This window comes from Medicago truncatula, chromosome 5 (genome assembly GCF_003473485.1).
Source record: "Medicago truncatula cultivar Jemalong A17 chromosome 5, MtrunA17r5.0-ANR, whole genome shotgun sequence".
In the NCBI taxonomy this organism is placed as follows: Eukaryota; Viridiplantae; Streptophyta; class Magnoliopsida; order Fabales; family Fabaceae; genus Medicago; species Medicago truncatula.
The window spans coordinates 15,236,938-15,248,849 of record NC_053046.1 but is presented as its reverse complement, the minus strand read 5'-3'; the positions used below and the strand labels follow the sequence as shown (position 1 = coordinate 15,248,849).

At 34.2% G+C, this 11,912-nt stretch overlaps 1 protein-coding gene across 1 annotated transcript; it reads left to right on the top strand.

Moving 5' to 3' along the window:
• On the top strand, positions 1-2,922 carry LOC11413639 (putative disease resistance protein RGA3). The gene has a single exon (XM_003613271.1). It carries the CDS (start codon positions 1-3, stop codon positions 2,920-2,922), a length of 2,922 nt encoding a protein of 973 aa, XP_003613319.1.
• Positions 2,923-11,912: the final 8,990 nt, after the last annotated feature.

The window sequence follows — 11,912 nt, the reverse complement described above, 5'->3', positions numbered from 1 at the left end:
ATGGCAGAGGCTGTCATTGAAATTGTACTAGATAATTTGAGCACACTCATTAGAAAGGAGCTTGGCCTATTTCTAGGTGTCGATCGTGAATTAAAAAGTCTTTCCAGCTTGCTAACTACAATCAAGGCCACACTTGAAGATGCTGAGGAGAAACAATTCTCAAACAGAGCTATCAAGGATTGGCTGGTTAAGCTCAAAGATGCTGCTCACATCCTCGATGACATTTTGGACGAATGTGCCACCCAAGCACTGGAGTTGGAGTATGGAGGATTCTCGTGTGGACTATCAAACAAGGTACAAAGTTCTTGCTTATTCTCTTTAAATCCCAAGTATGTTGCTTTCCGTTACAAAATTGCTAAGAAAATGAAGAGCATAAGGGAGAGATTGGATGAGATAGCAGAAGAAAGAAGCAAGTTTCATTTGATTGAGATAGTCAGAGAGAAGAGAAGCGGAGTCCTTGACTGGCGGCAAACCACTTCAATCATTAATCAACGTCAAGTTTATGGAAGAGATGAAGATAAGAATAAAATTGTAGAGTTTTTGGTTAGTAATGGTAGTTTTGAGGATTTATCTGTTTATCCAATTGTCGGTGTTGGTGGAATTGGAAAAACAACATTGACCCAACTTATCTTCAATCATGAGAGTGTAGTCAACCAGTTTGATCTAAGAATTTGGGTATGTGTTTCAGAAGATTTCAGTTTGAAAAGAATGACAAAAGCCATCATAGAATCTGCATCTGGTCATGCTTGTGAGGAATTAGATCTAGAGCCGTTGCAAAGAAAGCTTTTGGATTTGCTACAAAGAAAAAGATATTTGCTTGTGTTGGATGATGTGTGGGACGACAAATCAGAGAATTGGCAAAGATTGAGATCTGTATTGGCTTGTGGAGGCAAGGGTGCTTCGATTTTAGTAACCACTCGCCTTCCAAAGGTAGCAGCAACCATGGGAACAGTGTTTTCTCATAATTTATCAAAATTATGTGACAGTGATTGTTGGGAATTGTTTAAACAGCGAGCCTTTGGACCAAATGAGGAAGAATGTGCAAAGCTTGTGGTTATAGGGAACGAGATAGTTAAAAAGTGTGTGGGAGTGCCTCTTGCGGCAATAGCACTAGGAAGTCTCTTGTGTTTCAAAAGAGACGAAAATGAGTGGCTCTATGTCAAGGAAAGCAAGCTATGGAGTTTACAAGGTGATAATTCAGTCATGCCTGCCTTGAGACTAAGTTATTTGAATTTACCAGTAAAATTGAGACAGTGTTTTGCCTTGTGTGCACTCTTTCCCAAAGATAAACTAATAAGAAAACACTTTCTAATAGAACTCTGGATGGCTAATGGCTTTATTTCTTCAAATGAAAAGTTGGAAGATGGTGATATTGGCAATGAGGTGTGGAATGAATTATATTGGAGATCATTTTTTCAAGATATTGAGATAGATCAATTTGGGAAAACTAGTTTCAAAATGCATGATCTTGTTCATGATCTTGCTCAATATGTTGCAGAAGAAGTATGCTCCATCACAGATGACAATGATGTGCCTAGTACGTCTGAAAGAATCCGCCACCTCTCAATTTATAAGAGGAAATCCTTAGGGGATACCAATTCAGTTCGGTTATCTAACGTGAAATCATTGAAGACATGTTTAAGGCATGGTGACCAACTTTCACCTCATGTATTGAAATGTTATTATTTACGGGTGCTTGACTTTGAAAGAAGAAAAAAGTTGTCATCTTCAATTGGTAGTCTAAAGTATCTAAGGTACTTGAATCTATCTGATGGTAAGTTCAAAACTCTACCAAAATCCTTATGTACATTGTGGAATTTACAGATTTTGAAGTTAGACAATTGTTATCATCTCCTTAACTTGCCTAGTTGTTTGACACAATTGAAAGCTCTACAGTGTATATATTTGACCAACTGCTACTCATTATCAAGCTTGCCCCCCAATATAAGGAAGCTGATTTCCCTGAAAACTTTAACTTGTTATGTAGTTGGGAAGAGAAAAGGATTCCTTTTGGAAGAACTGGGACCACTAAACCTTAAAGGAGATCTTTATATTAAGCACTTGGAGAGAGTAAAAAGTGTATTTAATGCCAAGGAAGCCAATATGTCGAGTAAGAACTTAACACAATTGAGATTGTCATGGGAGAGAAATGAAGAGTCTCATTTACAAGAAAATGTTGAGGAGATTCTTGAAGTGCTTCAACCTCAAACTCAACAACTTCTAACTTTGGGTGTGCAAGGATATACAGGTTCCTATTTCCCGCAATGGATAGCTAGTCCTTCGTTGGAATGTTTAACTTTTCTACAACTAATGGATTGCAAAAGCTGTTTACACCTTCCACAGTTGGGAAAATTACCTGCTCTAAAGGACCTAAGAATATTGAACATGAGCCATGTAATATATGTAGACGAGGAGTCATGTGATGGTGGAGTTGCGAGAGGTTTCACTAAACTAGCAGTTCTGGTACTCGTAGAGCTACCAAACCTGGTAAGGTTATCCAGGGAGGATAAAGAAAACATGTTCCCGTCTCTTTCAAGACTTCAAGTTACTGAATGTCCTAAACTTTCAGGCTTGCCTTGCCTTCCACATCTCAAGGATTTGCGTATAGAAGGGAAATGCAACCAAGATTTGGTATGTTCAATTCATAAGCTCGGTAGTCTTGAATCACTTCGGTTCAAAGATAATGAAGATCTAACTTGCTTTCCAGATGGGATGCTACGAAATCTCACTTCTCTAAAGATATTAGACATTTATGGCTTATTCAAACTTGAGCAATTCCCAACTGAAATCATTCACCTTAATGCTCTCCAAGAAATACATATCACTGACTGCAACAACCTCAAGTCATTGACAGATGAAGTATTACAAGGGTTGCGTTCTCGTAAGATACTAGATATTGTGAGGTGCCAAAATTTTACTTAGAGTTACTCCGAAACAGAAAGTTTTGATGAGGCTTACAAAATATGTGTTCCCTTCGGTCGTTAAAGTTATGCAATCAATGCCTTGCAATTTACTTATTTCTCATTGTCGGAAGTTAATATGTCTTCTGGCGAGCATTGAATGCCTCAACAATCTGAGAAGTTTGACAAGTACAATTGTCAGGGCCTCCACAAGTAGTATCTTTTACCCAACATCACTCACAGTTTCATTTTTTTGTTTACAACTCACAATCTCTTTTGGTGTAGATTTATATTTTATTTGTTTCATTGTTGGTATCATTGAAAAATATTTCTTGAAGTCATTAATTTGATAAGTTTTGTTTAACTATCAATTTCATTTTTTTCTTCTAGTTTGTTTATTGAACCAAAATAACATTTATCAATGATTTTTTTAATAGATTATGATGATTGAGTAAAATAATGTTGCATATTAACTAATACATTAACTTTTTGAAAGTTTTGGAGAATGCTATTTGCAACTTTATGAACGTAGACTTCTCAAAGAAAATTTATAAATTTTGTTTTTTTTAATGTTGGATTAGTTTCTTTGAATTGGACGGTGTTGGATTAGTTAAATAATTTGATTTGTAATATTTAATTATTAGTTTTAAGTGTAAAAAAATATTATTATTTTTAAACATTTTTACGTGATTTTTAAAAGTTAATTTGCATATTAAAAATGTTATCCACAAGAATATGCATATTAAAGTTGTTATCCACAAGAATATGTATTTTTTTCAATATCTGACATCGATCTTATACTACAGTACCTAGACATAGGGACATACACGTTGTCAATTGGTATAAAAGAATTTAGAGGAAGTTATTTAGACAGAAAAGTCAGATATTGTATATCCAACACCGTATAAAATACAGCTACTATACGTAGTATTAAAATCAAGAAGAAATAAGAAACAATACAAAAGTCAGGAAACCGTGTATACAAATGGTGCGGTGGTGTTGATGTCAAGTCTTTTATGTAAGGAACATTTTGTCAACTTTTTTTTTTAAGAACTCAAACTAGTTGACTGAAATTATCATCGGAAAGAATCGAACGGAGAACCTCCAGAGCAGCACAAAAATATTATTAAAACGAAGATTAGTAAGAGAGGATGTAAATTACATAGAAAATGTTAATTTTACTTGGAAAATGAAACTTTAGCGTACATTATTCCACAAAAACATTTGATTGCAGCAACAACAGCCCCATCCATGAAGTTTCAACCTGATGATATTGACATAAAAGTCTTTGTTTATTTTATCTAATATGTCATTTTCATGTGGTAGTTATTTCCACCAGTTTCAATCAAACAATAAAATACTGTGGAAATTAAACCAACTTTAAGCAAAATTCCAAAGATGCATTAACATTAACGGGTGTCATTTTCATCTAATTGTTTCCACGAAATTTTAGTCACACATAACTGTTCACTTTCATTTCATTTCTTATTAACCTTCTTGTTTGATACAACCATTGCATTTCTCGTTCACACTTACATTTTGAGAGTTAGAACTTTGAATATGGCTGAAGCTGTGCTTGAAGTTGTGCTTCACAATTTGAACTCACTAATTCAGAAGAAGCTAGCTCTATTTCTTGGTTTCGATCAAGACTTTAAAAGTCTTTCAAGCTTGCTCACTACAATCAAGGCTACTCTTGAAGATGCCGAGGAGAAACAATTCACTGACAAAGCTATCAAAGATTGGTTGCTTAAGCTCAAAGATGCTGTTCACGTCCTCGATGACATCTTGGACGAGTGTGCCACTCAATCATTGGAGATGGAGTACAAAGGACTATCACATAAGGTACAAAGCTCTTTCGTATCCTCTTTTCATCCAAAGCATGTTGCTTTCCGTTACAAAATTGCTAAGAAAATGAAAAGCATACGAGAGAGATTAAATGAAATAGCTGAAGAAAGGAGTAAGTTTCATTTGATTGAAATGGTTAAAGAGAAGAGAGATGGAGTCATTGACTGGCGCCAAACAACCTCAATCATTTCTCAACCTCAAGTCTTCGGAAGAGATGGTGATAGGGATAAAATGGTAGATATTTTGGTTAACGGTGCTTCTGGTTTTGAGGATTTGTCGGTTTATCCAATTGTGGGACTAGGCGGACTTGGAAAAACAACACTTGCCCAACTTATATTCAATCATGAAAGTGTTGTCAAACACTTTGATCTGAGAATGTGGGTGTGTGTTTCAGATGATTTTAGTATCAAAAGAATGACTAGAAGCATCATTGAAGCTGCAACTAAGAAATCTTGTGATGATTTGGATCTTGAGCCACTACAAAGAAAACTTCAAAGATCTATTGCAAAGAAAAAAATATTTGCTTGTTTTAGATGATGTGTGGAATGAAAAACAAGAGAAATGGCACAAGTTGAAATCTTTGTTGGCTTGTGGAGGAAAGGGTGCTTCAGTATTGGTCACTACTCGTCTTGAAAAGGTAGCAGAAATCATGGGAACAATTCCTCCTTTTGAAGTATCAAAGCTATCTGATGTAGATTGTTGGGAATTGTTTAAACAACGAGCTTTTGGGCCAAATGAGGTAGAACAAGATGAGCTTGTGGTAATAGGGAAAGAGATACTAAAGAAGTGTGGCGGAGTACCTCTTGCAGCAATAGCACTAGGAAGTCTCTTGCGTTTTAAAAGAGAGGTAAATGAGTGGCACTATGTCAAGGAAAGCAAATTATGGAGTTTACAAGATGAAGATTATGTCATGCCTACCTTGAGATTAAGTTACTTGAATTTGCCAGTAAAATTGAGACAATGCTTTGCCTTCTGTGCTCTATTTATCAAAGATGAAAGAATAAGTAAGAAGTTTCTAATTGAGCTTTGGATGGCTAATGGCTTGGTTTCATCTAATGAAATGTTGGACGAGGAAGATATTGGCAATGGGGTGTGGAATGAATTATACTTGAGATCATTTTTCCAAGATATTGAGACAGATATATTTGGCAAAATTACAAGTTTCAAGATGCATGATCTGTTGATATAAAATCTAAATCCCTATTTTTAATTTTAAAGATAACAAACTAATTAAATTAAACTTTATTAATTCTGATTTTAATTGTTATATAACTTGTGCTCTTGAGTATCTTTTTTAAGTTAAAGGTATAAAAGCATTGTACAATTATCAAGGAAAGCACCAAGTTATGATGGAGAGATTGATCTCAAGTATTGGTTTCAAATATGGATTTAATGTTCAAATAAGGCCAAGCACGTACAGGGAAATGGAATGTTACATTTGAGGAAGCAATAAATATTTCAAGCATAAACTATATCATGACAAGGGAATATTATTTGAAGCTTACTACAAATGAACATATGAACAAAAAGAACATATTTAATGTCATGTGCAAAAATGGTTGGCATGAGAATGACCACTATATTTTCGACAACACATCAAGAGTGTAAGACAAATACAAAACTATAAACCTTTGGATATTTACTTTATGGTCACCTCACAACATGACAAGAAAGCTACCTAGTACAAGAAAAGCCTTTTCTTTGGGCTCAAGTCTTATGGTACAGCAACAAGTGAAAAGGAAATGAGCTGTACAAAGCTCATGTCTCACGTAGCAAGCAACAAAGTACAAAGGAAAGCCTCAGCAGATTTAGAGATCGATCTCAACTTCGAAAGGAACAGTTTCATCTCAAAGGCTCCCTTGAAACTTGCGCTGCAAGAAAGGAAGAATTTAACAAGAGTTTTTCTCCTATAAATAGAAGACTTCAGCAAGAGAGAAAAACAACTTTTGAGAAAAAGAGAAAAGACAATATTCATTAAGAATTTCTTTGTTTACAAATCACTCAAGAACCATATCTTTGTTTTGAGCAAGCAGCTCTTTTGTGTATTAAATCTTTGAAGAAGTTTAATACTTTTAAATACTATTGTAAAAGAATCTGCAAGTGTGCAGAAAGGTTGTAAAAATTCTTGCTCGTAACGGCAAGTGACTTGACCAAGTGAAGGTTGAAAGAAAGTGTTGTAAAGATCAGAAAGATCTAAGAAGAAAGAAGGAATTGAGATTAAGTCATAACTCAATTACCTAGTGGAAAATCTCACAAGTATTGTGGGGACTGGACTAACCCAAGTTGGGTGAACCAGGATAACTTTTTTGTGTGATCCTTCTTCCTTATCTATTTTTATTTGCACTAGTCACACACCTTCACTATATCTATTTAAAATTCCATTTAAATCACTAACGTTTTTGTTGAGAATTTTTAATAGGTAATTTTTATTACATCACAATTCAAACCCCCCTTTCTTGTGATATTATTTACTTCAATTGGTATCAGAGCACGGCCTCTAAAAAGCCTAAGCACCCAACGGTGTAGGAGGAAAAAGATCCAGAAAAGAAAGTCTCAAAAAACCTAAACACCCAACGGTGTAGAAGGAAAAGGATCCAAGAAGAGAATACAAAATGTCTAAGGTAAAGTTCATGTCTGAAGGAGGTTCTTCATCTAGACCACCTCTATTTGAAGGAGCTGATTACTACTACTGGAAAGACAAAATGCAACTATTTTTACAATCACAAGACAACCACATGTGGTCGGTAGTAGAAAACGGAAACTACATTGCATATGATGAGGATCTAAACATAAAAAAACAAGAAGACTGGTCGGAAGAGGAAGGTAAGCGTGCTCTACTTAATTTTAAAGCAAAATTATTTCTAACCATGGCTTTAAGCAGGGAAGAATTTGATAGAGTACAAGAAAGCAAAACTGCCAAAGAAATTTGGGATTCCTTAAAAATACATCATGAAGGTACCAGTCACGTAAAAGAAACAAGAATTGACATCGGTGTACGAAAATATGAACTATTCGAAATGAAGGAAACCGAAACCATTGATGAAATGTATGGAAGGTTTACCATCATTTTGAATGAGTTACGCTCTCTTGAAAAGAATTTTTCTGTTCACGAAAGAGTAAGAAAAGTTCTAAGATGTCTTCCAAAATCTTGGAGACACATCGTAACTGCTATAACAGAAGCAAAAGATCTATCTAAACTCAGATTAGAGGATCTCATTGGATCTTTAAAAGCTCATGAAGTATTCTTACAAGAAGACAAATCTTCAAATAAAAAAATGATTGCATTCAAAACATCTCAAGAAGTGCAAAATCAAGAAGAAGAAATGAATTATGAAAATCAACAGCTAGAACCTGATGAAGAAGAAGTACAAGCTCAAATTGTTCTTCTTACTAGAAAACTTCAAAGAATAATTCAAAGCAAAAGAAACTTCCCAGCAAGAAAAGAAAATGCAAAAACAGAAATTGACAAAAGTCAGATAACTTGTTATGGATGTTACAAAACAGGACACTACAAAAGTGAATGTCCACAATTCAAAAGAAAGCCTAACAATTATCAATCAAATCAAAAATCCTTCTTGACTACATGGGATGAACCAGAAGAATCAACGAACGAAGATGAACAAGCAAACCTATGCCTAATGGCAAATACAGAAGAGGTAAATTATGAACCCTGCTCATCTTGTGAGAAAACTGAATATCTTTTTGACAATCTTTTTCATAGCTCACAGATTCTTGAACAAACTTGTGAAAAACTGAGAAATGAAAATGATAAACTAAAAAGGGAAAAAGAAGATTTGGAAAAACTACTTAAAGCTTTTCAAAATTCCCAACCTCAAAAAACAGGTGAAAAAAATGAGACAAAGGAAGAAAATGAAGCGTTAAAGAAAAATGTTCATAAATTAGAAAATGATATTATTAAATTTGTGAAATCTACTGAAACTTTTCAAAATATCATAGGAGTTCAAAAAAATTATCATGATAAAACTTGCATAGGTTTTAAAACTGATCACAAACAAAAAATGTATGAAGATCTTTTTATTCCTAACAAAAAGATAGAAAGATATAAATGTACATACTGCAAAAAATATGGACATTTAGAAAAATTCTGTTTCAGAAAAGAAAAAGAATTAGCCATTCAAAAGAAGAAATCCATGTTTAAAACAAATATCACCAAGTTCCGTAAAGGAAATTTTTTAAGAAATAACACTAACCATGAAGGACCCAAAAAGATATGGGTACCCAAAACTTTACTAACTTCTACTGCAGGAATGCCTCATAACAGTCAAGAAAAAGCCTTGGTACTTGGACAGTGGATGCTCAAGACATATGACTGGAGATAAACAAAGTTTCCTATCCTTCGTCGAAAAAGAAGGAGGATTAGTAACCTTTGGTAACAATGAACAGGCTCGAATCAAAGGTAAGGGAATTATTGGTAAGATAAATTCTGCAAAGATTGAAAATGTTCAATATGTAGAAGGATTAAAACACAACTTAATTAGCATCAGTCAATTGTGTGACAGCGGTCTTGAAGTTACATTCAAACCTCACACATGCGAAGTAAGACAAGTATCTTCAGGAAAAATCTTATTTACCGGATCTCGAAACAAAAATGTTTATGTCTTATACTTAGATGAACTCCCTGTTGAATCATGCTTTATATCCCTTGAAAAGGATAAATGGATTTGGCATAAAAGGGCTGGACATATAAGTATGGATACTATTTCCAAAATTTCAAAACTAGATCTAGTAAGAGGACTTCCTAAGATAAACTTTGAGAAAGATAAGATATGTGAAGCATGTATCAAGGGAAAACAAGTCAAAAGCAAAAAGAATTTATTTCAACAAAAAGACCCCTTGAACTTCTACACATAGACTTATTTGGACCTATCTCAATAGAAAGTCTTGGTGGAAAAAGATATGGCTTTGTAATTGTTGATGATTTCTCCAGATTCACTTGGGTTTTGTTTTTGAAACACAAATATGATTCTTTTGAAACTTTTAAAAACTTTTGCAAACAAGTTCAAAATGAGAAAGAAACTCATATTATTTCTGTAAGAAGTGACCATGGTGGAGAATTTGAAAACTCCTCCTTTGAGCAATTCTTCAGTGAAAATGGGATCTCTCATAATTTCTCCTGTCCTAGAACACCTCAACAGAATGGTGTTGTAGAAAGGAAAAATAGAACACTACAAGAAATGGCAAGAACTATCTTAAATGAATCAAACGTAGAAAAATATTTTTGGGCAGAAGCCATAAATACCTCTTGCTATATCTTGAACAGAGTTTCAATTAGAAAAGTTTTAAACAAAACCCCGTATGAACTCTGGAAAGGAAGAAAGCCAAACATTTCATATTTTCATATTTTTGGCTGTTATTGCTACATCCTAAACAATAAAGATACTTTGGGGAAATTTGACTCAAAGTCAGACAAAGCAATATTTTTGGGATATTCTTCTACCTCAAAAGCATATAGAATTTACAATCTAAGAACAAGAACTCTAGAAGAAAGTATGCATATCAAATTTGATGAGCTTGAGGAACTAGAAAAACAAAACAAGATCATTGACGAAGAAGATGAAGAAATTCAAAATAATCAAAATTCTGAGAATAATATTCAAAGATCCTCAAACGAGGAACCACCTCAAAGTCCTCCAAGATCATGGAGAACAGTTGACTATCATCCTCAAGAACAAATCATCGGAGATACTATTGACGGTGTAAGAACAAGAAGATCTTTTCAGAACAATGACATGGCAATGATCTCACAAATAGAACCTAAAAACATAAAGGATGCAATCATTGATGAATCATGGGTTGAAGCCATGAAAGAAGAGTTACTACAATTTGACAAAAATCAAGTCTGGACCTTGGTACCTCAACCTCAAAATCAATCAGTTATTGGTACCAGATGGGTATTCAGAAACAAATTGGATGAAGAAGGAAAGGTGACTCGAAACAAGGCAAGACTAGTTGCACAAGGATACAATCAACAAGAAGGAATCGACTATGATGAAACTTATGCTCCAGTAGCAAGACTGGAAGCTATAAGAATTCTTCTTGCATATGCATCTCATAAATGCATAAAACTTTTTCAAATGGACGTAAAAAGCGCCTTTTTAAATGGTTTTTTAAATGAAGAAGTCTACGTTCATCAACCTCCTGGTTTTGAAGATTTTCAAAAACCAAAACATGTGTTTAAACTAACCAAAGCTCTCTATGGACTAAAACAAGCCCCAAGAGCTTGGTATGAAAGATTAAGCACATTTTTATTGCAAAATGGTTTCTCAAGAGGAAAAATTGATACCACACTTTTTCGAAAAACAAATAAAAATGATTTATTGATTGTTCAAGTATATGTTGACGATATCATTTTTGGAGCTACAAATGAAAAAATGTGCGATGAGTTTTCCAAACTCATGGAAAGTGAATTTGAAATGAGTATGATGGGAGAACTTAAATTCTTTTTGGGATTACAAATCAAACAACATAAAGATGGTATTTTTATTTGCCAAGAAAAATACATCAAAGACCTTCTCAAAAAATACCACATGAATGAAGCCAAAATCATGTCTACTCCTATGCATCCATCATCCAGTTTAGACAAAGACGAAAATGGAAAGGCATTTCCTGAAAAAGAATATAGGGGAATGATAGGATCTTTGCTATATCTAACTGCAAGTAGACCAGACATTGTATTTGCAGTAGGACTTTGTGCCAGATTTCAAACAGCTCCTAAAGAATCACATCATATAGCTGTCAAAAGAATCTTCAGATATCTGGTCGGAACAACAGACATAGGAATTTGGTACAAAAAGGGATCTCACTTTAATCTTATGGCCTATTGTGATGCTGACTATGCTGGAGACAAAATAGAAAGAAAAAGTACAAGTGGTACATGTCAATTTCTTGGTGAAGCTCTGATCAGCTGGGGTTGTCGAAAACAAAACACCATTGCACTCTCTACAACAGAAGCTGAATACATATCCGCTGCAAATTGTTGCTCTCAGGTATTATGGATTAGAAATCAACTAGAAGATTTCTCTCTCAGGTACGCAAATATTAAAATTTTATGTGATAATACCAGTGCTATTAATTTATCAAAAAATCCTATTCAGCATTCAAGATCAAAACACATAGAAATTAAGCATCATTTTATTCGTGATCATG